The following is a 20007-nucleotide window of genomic DNA, read 5'->3' as shown; positions in this document are numbered from 1 at the left end:
GGAAAAACCATAGCCTTGACTAGACGAACCTTTGTTGGCAAAGTAATGTCTCTGCTTTTCAATATGCTATCTAGGTTGGTCATAACTTTCCTCCCAAGGAGTAAGCGTCTTTTAATTTCATGGCTGTAGTCACTTTCAAATATAGGATTTTTAAATTTCATGGTATAACTGCTTCTCTCATAGATAGTCCTCAGGGAATCCTCATTACAGCCTGTTTTACATGTGAGAACATAAGTAGGCTCTTCCGAACAGAGAGACTAATCATTTGTAATTAAGAGATACAATACCCATTAATCATAGTTATTAATTAAAATCTGTGTTGCTTCTCAGATTTTTCCATTGCCTAATTGCTGATAAGACTAAACTCATAATCCTGAAAGATCTGAGTTGTAAACCAATATGACAGGTGTGGAAAAAATTAAGAGTATTATCATAAAAAGTCATGCCAGTTTTCTTTCTTTTCCAAAATTTCTTTATTGGTTTTAATGAAAAAAAAAAAAAAAATGAGGTTCTTAAAAATTACTCCAGAAAAGAATACTCCTTTTTTTAGAAGGGCGCCTCCTATGTGTTCTCAGGAACTTCAGTCTGAAGCACTGGTCTAAGTGATAGTGTCGTATTGTTGAGGAATAGAAAGTGATGGTATCAGGCAAGAGCGTGATGAAGTAAAGAACTGAGAGAGAAGTGTTTTTTTATCTATGGAAAAAGTAAATGTTTGAATTTTCTTATTTTTTATTAAATGGATTGATTTTAGAATGAGAGTTTTATGAGTTTTTTGGGGACATTAGAGATTTCCAAGTTGACATGGTTCAGTGATAAGTAAAACCAGAACCGGTCATGTGAACAGACGCAGAACCGAACCCTCCTGACTTGTGGTTGAAGACTCTTTCTCTTAGCCTTCATTTCTTCTAAATAAATGGAAAAAATTAGCTTTATTTCTCAAGCTTCCTTACCCAAACTTATTCTAGAGCCTTTTTCCTTTTGATTCATATTTCTGTAGCTTTTTATTTTGGAAAAGAAATTAATGCTTAAAACCAGGTAGCCAGTAGAAAGTGTCTCTCTCTCTCTAAGATGAAAAAGGCACCCTGTAAATCTGGGCTGCCATAATTCGTGGGTTTTTTCTTTTAATTTATTTATTTGGATTTATTGTATCCAAGGGGGGAAACTGAAGAAGTTGTAATCTTAACTAAGAGTATACTGTGTAGGTAAGAAAGTTAATGTTTCATATAATCACAGAATTTTATGTCTAAAGTAAATATTTTAAGACTAAAATCAAGAAAAAGAAAATTTATCTGGAGATCTTATCACATTTTATATTAATTTAAAAATAGTATATAAGAAGCACTGAAAAACAGAATTGGGACAGATTGAATATATTAAAAAATAATTAACAAAACTGTACCACCAAAACAATAGAAACCTGTGATCCAGTACAGAAATGGGCAAAGAGCATGAGAAGAATTTTCACAGAAGAATTTCAAGGGGCTAACAAACATATGAAAATTTTTCAGGCAATCAAAAACTAAGAAAATGCTTATTTAAAAATATATATTATATATATATATCAGATTAATTTACAGAATTAATAGATTGTAATGAGACAGTTCAGTTCTTATAAGATATGCTTTACTATATATGTAAAGTGGTATAGCCTTTCTGGAAAAAAGTAACGTGACTTTTGAAAATATTTATAGTCATTAATCCAGTATATGTATTAATTTTTTTTTTTTTAAGAAAAAAAATTTAATCTGAAAAATGCCCAAGACTTACATATATGGCTGTTTCTCACAGTACTATGGTGAAGAACTTGGAACAACTTAAATATCCAGCAACTGAATGGTTAAGATATACCCATATTATGAGTATCTCATGCAGCCATTAAAATTATGCTTTTGAAGACTATTGAATGGTATGAAATAAAATCCAGATTATACTATCTGTCATGCATGAACCCATTTTTTATATATAAAAGGTATTACAGGTGCTTAAATAAATGAGTAAAAATTTTAATGGTTTTTAACTGGTGGTATTAAGGTAACATTTTTATACTTTAAATACTTAGGGCTTTGAGGGTTACTGGGCCCCTGTCACAGCTATTCGGCTCTTCCCTGTAGCTGAAGTAGCCACAGACAGCATGGGGCATGGCTGCGTTACTCCCAATACTTCTCATCTTATTATTTTTAAACAAATATAAAGTCATGACATAATTTGATCTGCAACTTGCTTTTTAAATAAAAAAAAATGTTCTCACTTTATATATCAAGAACATTTTCCTCAGTACAAAAATATATACTACTTTCTTATTACAGCCATGTAAGATTATATGGATATAACACAATGTATTTTGCTATTGCCATAATTAATGGACATTTGTGCTCAGATGCTCAGTCACTTCTGACTCTTTGTGGCCCCGTGTACTATAGCCCGCCAGGCTCCTGTTCATGGGATTTCCCAGGCAAGAATACTGGAGTGGGTTGCCATTTCCTACTTCAGGAGATCTTCCCAACCCAGGGGTTGAACCTGTGTCTCTGTGTCCCCTGAATTGGCAGGTGGATTCTTTACAACAGCTCTATTTTTTTTCTTTTTTTGCCTAATTAAATGCAATGGATTTTCTATTAACTTGAAATATTTCTGAAGGAAAGCATTCTAGAAAACAGGTTCTTTAGGTCATGGATATGTATGTTTAGTATCTTAAGAAATACTAGCAAAGTCTTCTAAAAATTTAAATTTTTTCACTCCCACCAGTAGTGTATATGAGAGCCTGTTTTCCTATCAGTATCAACCTATTTAATTTTTGTCAGTCAGATTATCCCACCCCCGCCAAAGACAAATAAAATAAGAGCTTTATTAATATAACATGTATTTTGTACTTCTCTTTTTATGTTTATTCACTATTGGTCTTTCTTAAGTCAGCTGCCTTTTTATCTTCTTTGCTTGTTTTACTACTGCTAATATTTTTCTTACTGATATCATACTTACTTTGTATATAATGGGAATGGTATATACAGTATAATTATATTTATCATATAAGTCAAATACACATAATAGAGTTACAGTTTTGCCATAAATGAAACCATTCTGTACAAGTTAGAATTCTGTCATGTTATCTGCTATTTTTTCATCATATAGTACATTATAAATATTTTTCTTTGTCATTATGTATGGATCTCTGATCCTTTTCAAAGGCTTCATAGTGTCTGGGTGTACTTTTTTTTTTAACCTCCTTTTGATGTTCCTTTGGTTGATTTTTTTTTTCATTATGCTAAGTAGTACTGTAATGAACATTCTCCCACATATATCTTTATTATTTGTATCTTTATTTCCTTATGGTATATTCCTAGAAGTCTAATTGAAAGATTGTGTACATTAAGAATAGTTGTTTCTAGCTCTTTCCATCATCTTTCCATGCTGCCATAATGATGTGCTTGAATGTCCTGGCTGATACTTTCAAGAGTATCAATAATGCTGAAAAGAGAGGCAAATGCCAGATGCTTATTAGGCCATGCTCATCATCCAGGTCATCGTCAGGTTTCTAACTGTGATGATGAAGCATGGTTACATTGGTGAATTTGAAATCATCGATGATCACAGGGCTGGGAAAATTGTTGGGAACCTCACAGCCAGGCTAAACAAGGGAGGAGAGATCAGCCCCAGATTTGATGTCCACCTCAGAGATCTAGAAAAATGGCAGCATAACCTGCTTCTGTCCCATCAGCCTGGTTTCACTGTACTGACAATCCTACCTGGCATCATGGACCATAAAGAAGCAAGACAAAAACACACAGGAGGGAAAATGCTTGGATTCTTTTTCTAGGGATGTAATACATACAAATAAAACGCCTCAGAGGATCAAAAAAACAGTTGTTTCTAGATTTTTTTCTAGGAAAGTTGGACCAGATTATATTCTCACCAAAAGTGTCTGAAATAGGCCTTCATACTTAAGGATGGGGAATAGATGAGTTCTACAGTCCTTCCAATACTTGAAATCTTGACAGTGTTGGCATGTAGTATGTTTATACATAGATCTTAGGGTAGTTCATTTATTCAAAAGGTGCACTAACAAAATTTGGGTGATACATATATCTCTTGAGATTTAGTTCATTTATTGAATTATATTCATAGCAAGGAAAGGTTAAACCACATTCAAAATTACTGTATATTATAACAGCAGATCAGATCAGATCAGATCAGTCGCTCAGTCGTGTCCGACTCTTTGCGACCCCGTGAATCGCAGCACGCCAGGCCTCCCTGTCCATCACCAACTCCCGGAGTTCACTCAGACTCACGTCCATCGAGTCAGTGATGCCATCCAGCCATCTCATCCTCTGTCATCCCCTTCTCCTCCTGCCCCCAATCCCTCCCAGCATCAGAGTCTTTTCCAGTGAGTCAACTCTTCGCATGAGGTGGCCAAAGTACTGGAGTTTCAGCTTTAGCATCATTCCTTCCAAAGAAATCCCAGGGCTGATCTCCTCCAGAATGGACTGGTTGGATCTCCTTGCAGGCCAAGGGACTCTCAAGAGTCTTCTCCAACACCACACTTCAAAAGCATCAATTCTTCGGTGCTCAGCCTTCTTCACAGTCCAGCTCTCACATCCATACATGACCACAGGAAAAACCATAGCCTTGACTAGACGAACCTTTGTTGGCAAAAATACTTCTCAAATAGTTTATGTACACAACGCTCCTAAACAAGAATTTCTAATGAATTCTAAAACCAAAATTGTTTTTAGCATATGGCTTTAATTCTGTTAACATTCTTTTGTAGTTAATGCCTTTGTGTCCCCTTCCTTATAGTATAAAAGATGAAGAGGAACAGATGTGTCCTATTTGCTTGTTGGGCATGCTTGATGAAGAAAGTCTTACAGTGTGTGAAGACGGCTGCAGGAACAAGCTGCACCACCACTGCATGTCCATTTGTACGTGGCGCCTTTTCTCCCTGTGCTTAGTCAGCACGGTTCCTCTAACAGCTAACTGTATGATGTAGGATTTTAACATGGCCTTTGGCGACACTGGTGAGGGGCGAAAAGAAGTACATACCTAGGCCCTGTGTGAACTTCTCAACAAATAAGACTTTAGATCTGTTAGGAGATGAGCTGTATGAGCAAAGAAATGTTATAAAGTGTGACCCCTGGTAATGAAAGGCGTGCACAGAATTAGAAACAGTTCCGATCTGGTGGGTGCACCTGGAGGGAAGGGGATGGAAGAATGCCTGGGCAGGGCGTGCCAGAGAGGGTAACGTCAAAGCAAGGTTTGCATGATGTGACCAGATTATCAAGTGGGCAGGATGTTTTGGAAAACAGTAAATAAGATACTTGTTACATAACTAATAGCATTTGCAAAAATTACGAGCATCAGAATAATCTAGCTTACTGTGTTTTCCTTTTAGGTAAACGTTTACCTAAACGTTCACCTTCTTAGGTAAACGTCCTTTAGGTAAACGTTATATAAGTTTTGAGGCTCCTTCCATATATAAACCCTATACTAGCCATTATGAATAATTATTACATAAATAGTAAATGTTAAACATTTATGTTTTTGTAAGTTTTTTTTCCCATAATTTTTCAGGGGCAGAAGAATGTAGAAGAAATAGAGAACCTTTAATATGTCCCCTTTGTAGATCGAAGTGGAGATCGCACGATTTCTACAGGTAATAATTATGCGTTAATGATTTGGATATGTTCAATAAAGAATAAAAATGCTCTCACAGTGTCCTTTAAATCTGCTAATTCTTCTTAGCAATCTCTGTTCACTTTTCATTCAGCCACGAGTTGTCCAGCCCTGTGGATTCCCCTTCTCCCCTGCGAGCTCCACAGCAGCAGACCACCCAGCAGCATGCCTTGGCTGGGTCCCAGCGGAGGAATCAGGAGGGCAGTCTTACCCTTACTCATTACGGGACTCAGCAGATCCCTCCTTCTTACAAAGATTTAGCTGAGCCTTGGATTCAGGCAAGTAGTTCTTGTTCTTCATGCCTCAAAGAACCATTTGAGGCTAGTTAATGTAGTTGTCTCCCCAGTTTATAATTTAAGAAAGTACTTTTGCTTGCCTCCATCATGACTTGTATTCCACTGAAAATTTTAATTTGACCTTTGGTGTTAATACTTTGCTGGGGCTTCCCAGGTGGCTCATTGGTAAGAAATTCGCCTGCCGGTGTGGGAAATGCAGCTTCAGTCCCTGGGTGGGGACAATCCCTTGGAGAAGGAAGTGGCAACCCATTCCAGTATTCTCTCTTGCCTGGGGAAATCCCATGGACAGAGGAGCCTGACGGGCTACAGTCCATGGGGTCACAAAGAGTTGGACACGACTGAGCAACTAAGCATGCACGCACGCATGTATATTAATACTATGCCGCTTATAATAGAGCTGGAACTTTAAAAATTCTTTGCAGTCTCACCTCCCACCTCTAGACTAAGGGACATAAAAGTGAATATCCTTACTCAAGGATAGACACTAGAACCATTTAATACCAACTTGTTCCAGTGTTTAATCCCACTCCTGCCAAGAATTTGTTATTTTTCTCACTTGTTGCCATTTAAACTCCGTTTCTCCAATTGGTATTCTCATGGCATATGTCAGGTACTTAATACTTAATGAATGGATGAATAAGAAAAAATATATGGCATTTACCTTGTATATTAGTCATTTTTATTTGTAAGAGTAGTTTCCATTCCTTTACCTTCTCTTCTGCTTAAATGCTTTCTCATCCTTAGTAGATCAGAATTTCAGTTGGTTGGTTGGATTCTAATGGTTTTCTTTGTTGTTATCTGCTTAGTCTTATTTTTTAAAATGTATAATCCAAAACCAGACAATATCTCCAATAGATTATAGTGAAATAAAATGTTTTTGATAATCTGGTAAATTCTATTAAATTTGTAAGCAGACACAGGTTAACTCATTACGCTTATATATACAACAGTAGAATTTCTCTTTTTCTTTTTGTGACTGTTATAGTCCTGAAGCTTTAGAATTCTCTTTTCTTAGCATGTTAACAACCCAATAGGATTCTAATAAAATTTACAGACTTAATAAATATTTTATCTAATTCATTAATGGTATTTAACATAGCCCCTCACCTGCCCCTTCATGATTCCTCAAGAAAACTCTCAAGTTGATACTGAGTCTTGGATGCCATATTTTCAAGGCAGAGGTCTAGTTTGTTTTGCTTAAGCTGTAGGTTGGACTAAGCTATATATTCTTGTTTTTTTAGGAGGAATATCATATAAGACATAAGACTCGTGGTATGCTATTTAACAGTGCTGTGCTTAGTCGCTCAGTTCTGTCCAACTCTTTGCAACCCCAGGGACTGCAGTCCGTCAGGCTCCTACATCCATGGGGATTCTCCAGGCAAGAATACTGGAGTGGGTTCCCATGCCCTCCTCCAAGAAGTCTTCCCAACCCAGGGATCGAACCCAGGTCTCCCACACTGCAGGCAGATTCTTTACCATCTGAGACACCAGAGAAGCCCCATTTAACAGTGCTAGGCATACAATCAATTCACTAGATTCTAATTGATTTAAGTCTCCTTTACTATCATTCTAAAACAGAACACACAAAAACTGTCATTATTTGTTTCCCCCAAATCATGTTTATTCAGTCTCTAATAGTTAGAAATTTTTCATATAATGTTATCTTAGACATTGTTTACTTTTAGCTAACTGGTCCATAATGTCAAGACCATGCACCCCTTCTTTCAGGAGACTCTGGCTTTGCAGAAGTGGTAGTAATTACTATAATGACATACACTTCAATTATTATACATATTTTTCATTATCCTTTGCTGATTTGAACACAGTTGTTGTTTTTTAGTCTTTTGGGTTTTTCCACTCTATTCATTGTATTTTTTTCTAATTAACCAAGTAAGAGAAATTCTGTTAACTTCTTAAACACCTTGCTCTAGTACCTTTCTTGATTTGGTCTTTTAAAATCTTGCTTCAGTTTTTTCTCTGCAAACTATGTTAACAAAAATAAAAATCTGGGGTTCTTCACAGATACATTTAGTTTGTTTTAAGTACAGGAGCACAGAAATATATATATATATCTATCTGATTACTTAATGGTGTTCACTCTTAGTTTTACTGGAGCTAATAAATAAATTTAAGGACTTTTGATAATTACTAGTTAAATTTGAGTAGGTCCTTATGGACACATTTGAAAATTTTATAGTATGGTGAAGATTTAAGAAGTGTCCTATTTTCCTTTAGTAATCAAAAGTCATACTTAATTCAAAACACTTTAGTTTTTCTTCACATTGAATTCATTTTGTCTGTTTGACTATAGGTATTTGGAATGGAACTCGTTGGCTGCTTATTTTCTAGAAACTGGAATGTAAGAGAGATGGCTCTCAGACGTCTTTCCCACGACGTTAGTGGGGCTCTGCTGTTGGCAAATGGGGAGAGCACTGGAAATTCTGGGAGCAGTAGCGGAAGCGGTCCAAGTGCTGGAGCCACCAGTGGGTCTTCCCAGACCAGTATCTCAGGAGATGTGGTGGAGGCATGCTGCAACGTTTTGTCAATGGTCTGTGCTGACCCTGTCTACAAAGTGTACGTTGCTGCTTTAGTAAGTAGCTTTATTCTCTAACTGTACCTTTTATGGGTTTGCGTTGGGTTGTTGGTTGGTTTTCTTTTTTTCCTTCTTGACAGCTTGCAGATATCATTTTTAAGATTCAGTAAAACTACATAATTTGATTTTGGAAAATCCAAATTTTGTTTTTATTTTATAATCCCAGGAAATTGCAATTTTCCATTTAGCATCTTCACCTAGGTTCTACTTATTTTAATCTGGTCAAGTTTTCTTATATGTTCTTCTAAAGTAGGAATAGTTAGCTGTTCATATCTTTGTTTGCCTTACCTTATACATGACCAGATTGAAAATATTTTATGGGATAGCAAAGTAACCAAAGTTACCTTTGGTTTTATAAAAAATTTAGTATTAGACATTAAGAGCTGATTTTTAATAAACATTGTATGGAAATTCAGAAACCTTTTCACAAAAGAGGGCTCTGTAACATAAATTACTGAGTTGTTTTTCTAGTTTAATCTGTTAGAAGCTGTGTTTCATGGTGAGACAGAATGACAAGGAGGCTGTTCTGTAATTTTGTAAGCTAAAATTATGAGTATGTACATCTTTAGAACAGTTTCTCAGCCTCCACACTTACTGACATTGAGACAGGCATCTTATGCGTCGCAGGATGTTTAGCGACATTCCTGGTCTTTACCCACTACATGGCAGTGGCAACCCTCTCCTCTCCTTAGTCATAACCACCAGTAGTGTCTCCAAGCATTGCTCAGTGTCTCCTGAGGGTTAAAAATGCCCTCAGTTCAGAACCAGTGCTTCAGAATCATTCTTACCTGATCTTTTGAAAACTCATTCATCTCTCTGCTTCTACTCTTCCATGCGTGCTAAGTCACTTCAGTCTTGTCTGATTCTTTGTGACCGAATGGACTATAGCCCTCTAGGCTCCTCTGTCCATGGGATTCTCCAGACAAGAACACTGGAGTGGGTTGCCATGCCCTCCGCCAGGGGATCTTCCCCACCCAGGGATGGAACCAGAGTCTCTTCTGTCTCCTGCGTTGGCAGGCCGGTTCTCTGCCACTAGCGCCACCTGGAAACTTCCACTCTTACTCTTTTTCTAATCCATCTTCTAACAACTATGCCTGTAAAATCTTCTTTTTGAATAGCAGTATGGCGTAGGGTTATGAACATTAGTTTGGAGTCAAAATGGAGTGAACTCATAATTTACCATCCCAACTGGAATACTTGAATAATTTGCTAGTTAAACTGGGACTAGCCTAGGCTGTCTGGTCAAAATCAGAGAGAACTTGATTCAAATTCCCATTCTCCAGTGTGCTGGCAGTGTAACTTTAGGACTCTTAAATTTTAGCTTCCTCACCTATAAAATAATGAAAATATTTATCTCTCAGGTTTGAAATAGAAACCTCTAACCATAATGTCTAGTGCATTGTAGCAAAGTTGAATATAGTGGCCATCATTATTCCTTAAATGCCACTTTATTCCCCAGCTCAGAAACCTTTAGAGGTTTCTGTTTCTTCAACAGCATTTCCTAAAGCATATTCTGTGGAAGTCTGGATGGGTTATGAGAAGTTCCCTGAAGAAAGAGTCTGTGTTCAGTTAAAATTGGTAAGCACAGAGTCACATGAGGTTAAATGGGTCTATTCACTGAAAGGCTTCTAGGAAGCTTTATAAGTTAATATACATTAGGAATCTAATCATAGCATAAGATGCATTATCTCCCAGACTTATCTTACCATGGTCTGTTTTTCATGTTAGCATCTTGAGGGACCCAGCATCCTACAGAATACTATAGAATAAAGACCAGCATGCTGTACAATAAAGATTACTTCTTTCTTCTTACTGTTTTCCAGCATAGAGCTTCAGACATACTGAACTGTTTGGTATACCGCTTTACCATCCAGTTGTTTATTACCAAGTTCAGATGGTGCCCCAGTGCACTTGTGAGCTCCTAGAGTAGAGGGGCTCTGAATGATACTGTCTTCCGATTCCTCTACGGTTACTTAGTGTGCCAGACACCGTGGGGGCAGGTGTGGTTCCTGCCCTTAGAGCTCTCCTTTCCCTCTCCCCCTTCCTCTTGCCCTTCTTTGTTTTCTCTTCTCCTCTCTCCCCATATATAATTTTTTGCTGAACCATTTGAAAGTTGTGTGTAGGCATCATGACATTTCACTTCCAATACTCTAGCATGTATCTCTAATTATCTCTTAAGAACAGATACATTATTCTGTATAACCACAATGCAGTCAGCAAGCTCTGAAAATTTAGCATTAAAACAATATTTTTATGTACTATAAAGTCCATATTCAAATATCCCCAGCTGTCCCAACTGTGTCCTTTACAGCTAAAACCACAGACTTTACTCAGATTTCATCGGGTTTTCCATTAATGTCTTTTTTCTCTTCTAGGATCCAATCCACAATCTCACATGTCATTTAGTTATCATGCCCCCTTAATCTCTTCCCATCTGGGACAGTCCCTCAATCTTTCCTTGTCTTTTGTAGACCTTGACACTTTTGAAGTGTATTGGCCAGTTATTTTGAAGAATGTCACTCAGTTTGGTTTTATCTGGTATTTTCTCATGATCACACTATGCATTTTTTGTAAGAATACCAGAGGTGATGTGCCCTTCTCAGTGCTTCAGTATCGGGGGTGCATCACATTGGTGTGTCTTATGGTTGGTGATGCCATCATCCTTCATCACTGGCTTACGGGGATATCTACTGGGTGCTGTGAATTCACTCTTAGTAAGGGTCTTGGGGCAGATACTTTGAGACTATGTAAAAACTCTGTTTCTAGCCACAGAGTTATCTTGCCTACAGCAATCATTACTGTAGTATCCTAATGATGAGCTTCTATTTCCCATATTCCTTCTGTAGTATTTAATTGTAACTCTTTTATGAAAAAGATCTGTCTTATTTATATATTTATTCAGTTTTTTATTTCTGTCACCATAGACTTATGGGTATTTATTTTATTCTTTGGGTTATATTTCAGTACTGTCATCATTTACTTTGTTGCCCAAATTATTCCAGCTTTAGCCATTAGAGGCTCTTTCAGATTGGCTCCTTTTCTCATTTTCTTTTTAAAATAACTATTTTGAAATTAATTCAGACATTTAAAAATTACAAAAAATAGTTGAGAGTTCCCTATTTATTCAGTCTTTTATTTGTATCAACTCATGGATTCTTATTTATGGGTCATAATCTATTCCTATCATTGTTTTATTTCTCAAAGTGTCTCAGATTAGGCCATTGTCTCTGATGCTTTTTAAGTGTAGTTAAACTGACCTTCAGTCTTTTTCCCCCAGAAAACGTTGAGAGCCATGCTAGTATATACTCCTTGCCATAGTCTGGCAGAAAGAATCAAACTGCAGAGACTTCTCCGGCCAGTTGTAGACACCATCCTAGTCAAGTGTGCAGACGTCAATAGGTAAGGCCCTATAAATGAACTGATTCAAACCCGCTTGTCCTAAAAGCCTAGCACGGAGCCTCACACCTGCTGAGTGTAGGATACATGCTTATTAAATGAGGTCTGGAATATTGTTTTCTAATGTGAGATTTGAAATTACCATGTAACGTTTAAAGCTCTTAAGGACTAGAAAGAAGAACTAATGGCAGGTGAAAAACAGGATAACAAACTGCATGGACCTCCACATTATTGTGATTCTTTTATTTTAAAGTAATATGCTTAAAACTGAAATCCAGTTGATAAGAATAGCTGATATATGAGGTATAATCTCATTTTAGAGAATGAATTACACAGGATAGGAACCAATAAAATTATTACACATGGTTTGTATTATCAGGACCAAAAAAAAAGATTTAAAAAAAACTTCATAATTTTGTGATGGAATTTTACTCTATGACACTTTATGTCAAATAACAATAATTCTATATATCCCTGCAATATCCTTAAAAATCAGCAAGGGACAGAACAGCCCTAATTGGAGGTATAAAATACAAAGTAGAGAAATGAGGTATGGTGATAAAGGAACATGACGAGCTATGCTTTTATTAGACCACTGGTTCTTTCTCTCTCTCTCTCCTTTTTTTCCCCTTTCCATAAAGTGGGAGGAAAAGACCATTTTTCATACAAAAAGCATAACCCAGTCAACACATTGGGCAGTTCTAATCTCTTCATGTCCCAGCAGATCCCAGGTGGTTAGGAGCACTGAGTCCCTTAGTTTGCCCCTGCAGTTACCTCCTTTTGGAGCTCTTCCAGGCCAACTTTGTCTTCCTCCCTAAATCACACAGACATAAATCTCTACAGACATAGTCTGTAGAGGGTCTCACAATTTCAGCACTTAACTTTGACTTGTTTGTCATCTTTTCAAGTCTTTCACCTCCATTTTCTCTCTGCACAAGACTACACATTGTAAGAATTAGAGGTTTTCTTGTTGCTTAGAGAGAACACTATAAATATCTGAGAAAAATTAACATATTTGTAAAATGCCTAGAAAAGTAATTTCATTTCTTAATATCATATTGGTTTGGGGTTTTGGTTTTTTTTCCCCTGAGAATTTCAGTGCTTTTATAGCAATTGTTTTGTTGTCCACTCTGAAATTCTAAAGTCAGGTTGTTTGGTCACTTGAATGATGGAACATTATAAGAAATATGGTAAAGAGATTTTATGATATTTAGAAGTCACTCTGGCTATATAAAAAGAATATAAAGTTTTAGATGGGAAGATTTTGTTTTTAATTTAACAATTCTTAGTGAAAATCCAGAAATCCAGAAATCAAAATATTGGAATCTTCTTTCTTATTTTAACAATATATGATAATGAAAATAAGCCTTTTATATGGTTTGATATTTAAATTAATACTTGTGTAAGAACCAGTAGTGAAGATTCTGTGTTTAACATAGAGAATAAGGTAAAATTTAAGAAATTAGAGCTAATAATAAATATTATGACTGATAGTGACATCAATGATGCAATTTTAGTGATAGTCCTGAAAAACATTTTGTCCCACCTTTTCACATGGCGTTACATTACTACTCTCCTTTTAATATGTATTTTATCCAAGACTCAAGTCTGATGTTGCTTCCTTTCATTTTTAGTCGCACAAGTCAGCTGTCTATATCAACGCTATTGGAATTGTGCAAAGGCCAAGCAGGAGAGTTGGCAGTTGGCAGAGAAATACTTAAAGCTGGTAATAACTTTTCACTTAAAATTAATATAGCATATTTTATCATTTTCCTTAGACAGTCTAATCTCATCTCTAATATGGCCGTTGCAGGATTTTGAAGTAATTTTATAAATTGACTTGGTCAGCCAACATTTAAAATAGGAATTAATCTGAAAGATAAATTCTTAAAATTAATATAATTTAGAATATTTTTATTAAACGTAACTTGATCATATTTTTAGGTTTTAATATCACTATTTTTCAGTTATTTTTGCTTTCCTTTTTGTAGGATCCATTGGTATTGGTGGTGTTGATTATGTCTTAAATTGTATTCTTGGAAACCAAACTGAATCAAACAACTGGCAAGAACTCCTGGGCCGGCTCTGTCTCATAGATAGACTGCTGTTGGAATTTCCTGCTGAATTTTACCCTCATATTGTCAGTACTGATATTTCACAAGCTGAGCCTGTTGAAGTCAGGTAATTTTTCTTCTGAAAATGTGTTTCTTTTCCTCTTCTTACCTAACCCATCCCACGCCCACCATTACCTATCCAAGAAGGACACATTTTAGATTAATGAGACTCAGAAACTTCAGAGCACATACAGGTTACCAGTACTCAAATATTTGATTGACAAACACCTAAAGTCTAGGCTATTTAAAATAAAATATATAGATCTTTTATACTGAAGCAGTTTTTTTTTTTTTTTTAATGTAAAAGCTGTAAAGTAGTACCCTTTTATTTCTATACACTTTGCAGTAATTTTAACTTGTTTCATAATTGAATGTGCTTTTTCTTTCAGGTATAAGAAGCTGCTGTCCCTCCTGACCTTTGCTTTGCAGTCCATTGATAATTCCCACTCAATGGTTGGTAAACTCTCCCGAAGGATATATTTGAGTTCTGCAAGAATGGTTACTGCAGTACCCCATGTATTTTCAAAACTGTTAGAAATGCTGAACGTTTCTAGTTCCACTCATTTTACCAGGATGCGGCGTCGTTTGATGGCTATTGCAGATGAGGTGGAAATTGCTGAGGCCATTCAGCTGGGCGTAGAAGACACTTTGGATGGTCGACATGACCGCTTTTTGCAGGCATCTGCCCCTAACAGCTATCCAGAAGCCATGGACAATAGTTCCTTTGAACGCATGGACCATTTAGAGAAAACTGGAAAAGGACTGTGTGCTACAAAATTGAGTGCCAGTTCAGAGGACATTTCTGACCGACTGGCCAGCATTTCAGTAGGACTTCCTAGTTCAACAACAATGGAGCAACCAAAGCCAATGGTTCAAACAAAGGGCAGACCCCACAGTCAGTGTCTGAACGCGTCTCCTGCATCTCCTCATTCCCAGTTAATGTTCCCAGCCTTGTCAACCCCTTCTTCATCAACCCCATCTGTACCATCTGGCACTGGGACAGATCTCTCTAAGCAGAGACCTCAGGGTTTTGTTCCCTGCAAAATGCCTTCTGCATCTCCTCAAACACAGCGTAAGTTTTCTCTACAGTTCCAAAGAAACTGTTCTGAAAACAAAGACTCAGATAAACTTTCCCCAATCTTCACTCAGTCAAGACCCCTACCCTCTAGTAATATACACAGGCCAAAGCCATCTCGACCTACCCCAAGTAATACAAGTAAACAGGGAGATGCCTCAAAAAATAGCATGACACTTGATTTGAACAGTAGTTCCAAATGTGATGACAGCTTTGGCAGTAGCAGCAGTAGCAGTAATGCTGTTATACCCAGTGACGAGACAGTGTTCACCCCAGTAGAAGAGAAATGCAGATTAGATGTCAATACAGAGCTCAACTCCAGTATTGAGGACCTTCTTGAAGCGTCTATGCCTTCAAGTGACACAACAGTAACTTTTAAGTCAGAAGTTGCTGTGCTCTCTCCTGAAAAAGATGAAAATGATGATACCTACAAAGATGATGTGAATCATAATCAAAAGTGCAAAGAAAAGATGGAAGCTGAAGAAGAAGAAGCTTTAGCGATTGCCATGGCAATGTCAGCATCTCAGGATGCCCTCCCCGTAGTTCCTCAACTTCAGGTTGAAAATGGAGAAGATATCATCATTATTCAACAAGATGTAAGTATGGAGTCTTTTAAGTGGTTAGAGTTTCCTTGGACCATGCAATAAAATAAATCTAGTTCAGAAATATGGCTTCTAATGTGAGTTAACTATAAGAAGCAGATTTTTCACACAGAATTAATTGTACAACAATTTTTGCGTTACTGCTTGAACATAAATACTTGTTGCCTATTTCAGAGGCGCTTCTGGTTGATTCTACAATGGTGAATCACTTATGCATTTGACATTGGTTACCAACACTGTCCTTTCAGAGGTCAAGTTTATAGGTGATTTGGGAAGCCAGACTAAACAAGAGTAATATTTTGCTAGGCTAATTTCACAAACTCATACTCTTAACAGTAAAAAGATTGCTTTCATTTATTATGTAGACACCAGAGACTCTACCAGGACATACCAAAGCAAAACAGCCTTATAGAGAAGACAGTGAATGGCTGAAAGGTCAGCAGATAGGCCTTGGCGCCTTCTCTTCTTGTTATCAGGCTCAAGATGTGGGAACTGGAACTTTAATGGCTGTTAAACAGGTAAATGTCTAGTGAGCTTATAAATGATTAAAATTATAAAAATGAGTAAAGTAAAAAAACAAAGGTTATATCCCCGTGTGTATATATTTTAGTTCTTTAAGTTTTCAGAAACCTGAATTTCAAAATTAGATGTTGCCAGGGCACCAAAAGCATCATGAGTCTATTTGAAAGTTGAAGCATGATTACCATAAGATGTGGTATCCAGATGGGCCTTACAAAGGTTGTGTTTCTTATTGTGCTTTTTTATATTTATTAGAGGTATGGTTTTATACTCCCTTCAGCCAAGTTACTGGTGCAGTGTCACCTTGGGATTTCTATGGTTTACTCTTTATAATGAGCATGCTTATCAATATATGATAACAGTCAAGTTTTCATTTTCAAGTCATGTTGGTTCTTATGATTGGTCTTTTCTCATTTTTTAGTCTGTCTTCTGACAGTTTTGAAAGAGTGGCTGTGCCCCAGCCTTTTATCAAATCTCCTGATAGTTTACTGCTGCTTAAGATAGAGTCTTTGGAGAAGGCAATGGCACCCCACTCCAGTACTCTTGCCTGGAAAATCCCATGGACCGAGGAGCCTGGTAGGCTGCAGTCCATGGGGTCACTACAAGTCAGACACGACTGAGCGAATTTTCACTTTCATGCATTGGAGAAGGAAATGGCAACTCGCTCCATTGTTCTTGCCTGGAGAATCCCAGGGATGGGGGAGCCTGGGGGGCTGTTGTCTATGGGGTCGCACAGAGTCGGACACGACTGAAGCGACTTAGCAGCAGCGGCAAGATAGTCTTATTATCTAAGACGACTTTGACTTGGTTTTTTTAAAACAAGTATATACATTGCATCCATGAGCATAATAAATGCAATCTCCTATTGATATATAAGCTAATTTGGGTTTGTCCATTTTATATCAGATTGTTAATGAAAATTATAAATAAAAACTCATCAGGATTCAGAACTTTATATAAATGTTTATTGAAACAGGTGACATATGTCAGAAATACATCTTCTGAGCAAGAAGAAGTAGTAGAAGCATTAAGAGAAGAGATAAGAATGATGAGCCATCTGAATCATCCAAACATCATTAGGATGTTGGGAGCCACATGCGAGAAGAGCAATTATAATCTCTTCATTGAATGGATGGCAGGTATGTCCATGTTTTAAATAGAAAAGAATACATAGATTTAACTTTTGCTTGATACTAAATTTAGGAAAAAGTTTAATGAACACTTATTTTATTAAATAGGTTTCTAAAAGCAAATTGCTCTAACAGTACAGTTGTATAAACTGTAAATATTTTGTTCATTTAAATATAAATAAAATATTCATTATCTTTTAAACTTTTACAGTGTGTCTTTTAAAATGATTGTGTGCCATTGTTTTATAGGAATAATTATTCAAACCTTCTGTGATAAGATCCATATATGTCCAGTTGGCCATCTTTAATTGGATAGATTTAAATGGCAATCCACTCCAGTGTTCTTGCCTGGAGAATCCCAGGGACGGCGGGGCCTGGTGGGCTGCCGTCTATGGGGTCGCACAGAGTCGGACACGACTGAAGCGACTTAGCAGCAGTAGCAGCAGCATGAGATATTTTAACATAACTATAAAAATGAAATGAAGATACAGCTTTTAAAACTTACACGTATACTAGCACTGAAGCATAAAGTTGAACCTTGTCATCTGTTTTAACAAGCAGAGTTTTATTCTGTATTACACAGCATAATACAGTAAAATATATACAGTAAAATAAATGACTTGGGGTGTAATGAATACAAAAGTGCTTGGTTTAACTTCTTAGATCTTTTGTGTTTGAAGAGGATATTTCTATTTACAAATCAGTTATTTACTATATTCTCTGATGTTGGTTGTAGGTGGTTGATGGTTGTATATGTGTGGACTATAAATACTTCTAGAAGAGGCTTACTGAGTGAGATAGGAAGCCTAATTCTGGGTTCTTCTGGCTCCTCCCATTCTTTTTACTTAAGTATTTCACTGTTTACTTAAGTATATAAGAAAGGCATTTTGTGTATCTTGGTCAAAAAGAGGTGAATTGTACATATGAGAAATAGTTCCATCTAAAATTGTTAACTTTTAAAGGTTTCTGAAATCTTGACTTTCCAGAAAACCAGTTCATGCGGGTTCCATGAAAATGTCTCCTAATTGACAGACTTTAAGATTACTGGAATGTGTTAGTTTTTAAATCAGTTTCACTTCTGATGCAGATGATAAATATTTCAAATGTGAGCTCATGCACTACAAGCTTATATATTCAAAGTATATAATAAACCATTTAACTTTGGCTTAAAATTATGATTATTATTACATGTTTAGGGGGATCTGTGGCTCATTTGCTCAGTAAATATGGAGCCTTCAAGGAGTCGGTAGTTATTAACTATACTGAGCAATTACTTCGTGGCCTTTCATATCTCCATGAAAACCAGATCATTCACAGAGATGTCAAAGGTAAGAATTCTTTTCATTACTATCTGCTTATTACCAATAAGCAGAAAACAAATGTCATTTTAAAACTTGGAGCTTTGTTGATAGTTTCTAACTTGAGCTCCACTATGGGATTTTTTCCTCCAAATCTCTCCTGAGTACTCAAATTTCTCCTAAGTAAATCATTAGAATTACCAGAAGTGAAAAGAACTTTTAGGATAATATATCCTGCCTTCCTTAAGCTGTGACTTTTACACAGTCTTACGGCTAATTGGTGGCAAACCGAGTACAAAATACAGGTCTCTGATTCCCCCATCTTGGTCTCATGATGTACTGCTTCCCCAAAGGTTTCTGTTCTTGGTTTTATTTAAAATAACTGGGATATTATAAACTTCTTTTAAGAAAGCACCTCTCAAATCTGTTGCAGTTTGGTTTATTAAAATCAACTTTGGGGAATTCCCTGGTGGTACAGTGGTTAGAACTTCACGCTTTCACTGCCGAGGCCTGGGTTCGATCTGTAGATGGGGAACCGAGATCTCGTAAGCTGGGTGGCATGGCCAGATAAAAAGCAACTTGGCTTTCTGACATGAATGCCTTTCTATAACATTAATTTTTTATTAAGCTATAATTATGAAATTACAGTATAAAGTCTGAATTGGTCTATCTGGGTCAGTATGTTTAAACAGAACTTTGTCTTAAAAGTGTAAAGTACACTCAGAATTGAACTCTGAGGAAAGATTTTGCTAGGAATCATTATATTAAAGGCTTAACACTAAAGTTTCACAAAATCTCTGCTTTTATTCCTAATGCCTTGATGTTTTACCCCATTTTCCCTCTGAGGCTTTGGATTTTATTTATTTTACATTGCGGAGAACTATATACCTTTACTAATGAAGTGAACTGGGAAGGAGAGTAGATTTCTCTGACATGGGGTCTTTCTTTTGTCATTGTCCTATTTCATTAGTAGCATTTTACTGAGTTTTTAATCTGTTGTTTTTAACATAGAAGGTTATTTGCTGTTTCTGTTGGCAGGTGCCAATTTGCTCATTGACAGCACAGGTCAGAGACTGAGAATTGCTGACTTTGGAGCTGCAGCCAGGCTGGCATCAAAAGGAACCGGTGCAGGAGAGTTTCAGGGACAGTTACTGGGGACAATTGCATTTATGGCACCTGAGGTGAGAAGCAACTCTGAGTGTGATGAAAGAAAATATTTTGGAGCTCTGTGTGGCAGTGTTACACTAAATAATTTTGCAGTGTTATCCTGTATGTGCTTACTAACTGGAAGTCCACAGCCCTAAAACTAAGGTTTTGATG

The 20007-nt window shown here is 36.7% G+C and overlaps 1 protein-coding gene across 1 annotated transcript in view; it reads left to right on the top strand.

The window, feature by feature from the left end:
* Positions 1–20007, top strand: part of MAP3K1 (mitogen-activated protein kinase kinase kinase 1, E3 ubiquitin protein ligase) — a 76514-nt gene that overhangs the window by 51822 nt on the left and 4685 nt on the right. Inside the window, exons 8-19 of the mRNA XM_010853496.1 lie at positions 4792–4913; positions 5563–5644; positions 5759–5942; positions 8272–8550; positions 11831–11952; positions 13584–13675; positions 13941–14130; positions 14453–15734; positions 16106–16258; positions 17236–17398; positions 18586–18717; positions 19726–19868. Of these exons, the coding sequence (XP_010851798.1) occupies positions 4792–4913; positions 5563–5644; positions 5759–5942; positions 8272–8550; positions 11831–11952; positions 13584–13675; positions 13941–14130; positions 14453–15734; positions 16106–16258; positions 17236–17398; positions 18586–18717; positions 19726–19868 (2944 nt within the window). The remainder of the gene's footprint in view (positions 1–4791; positions 4914–5562; positions 5645–5758; positions 5943–8271; positions 8551–11830; positions 11953–13583; positions 13676–13940; positions 14131–14452; positions 15735–16105; positions 16259–17235; positions 17399–18585; positions 18718–19725; positions 19869–20007) is intronic.

This window comes from Bison bison, unplaced genomic scaffold (assembly GCF_000754665.1).
Source record: "Bison bison bison isolate TAMUID 2011002044 unplaced genomic scaffold, Bison_UMD1.0 scf7180017864328, whole genome shotgun sequence".
NCBI lineage: Eukaryota > Metazoa > Chordata > Mammalia > Artiodactyla > Bovidae > Bison > Bison bison.
This window is presented reverse-complemented; position numbering and strand designations above follow the sequence as displayed.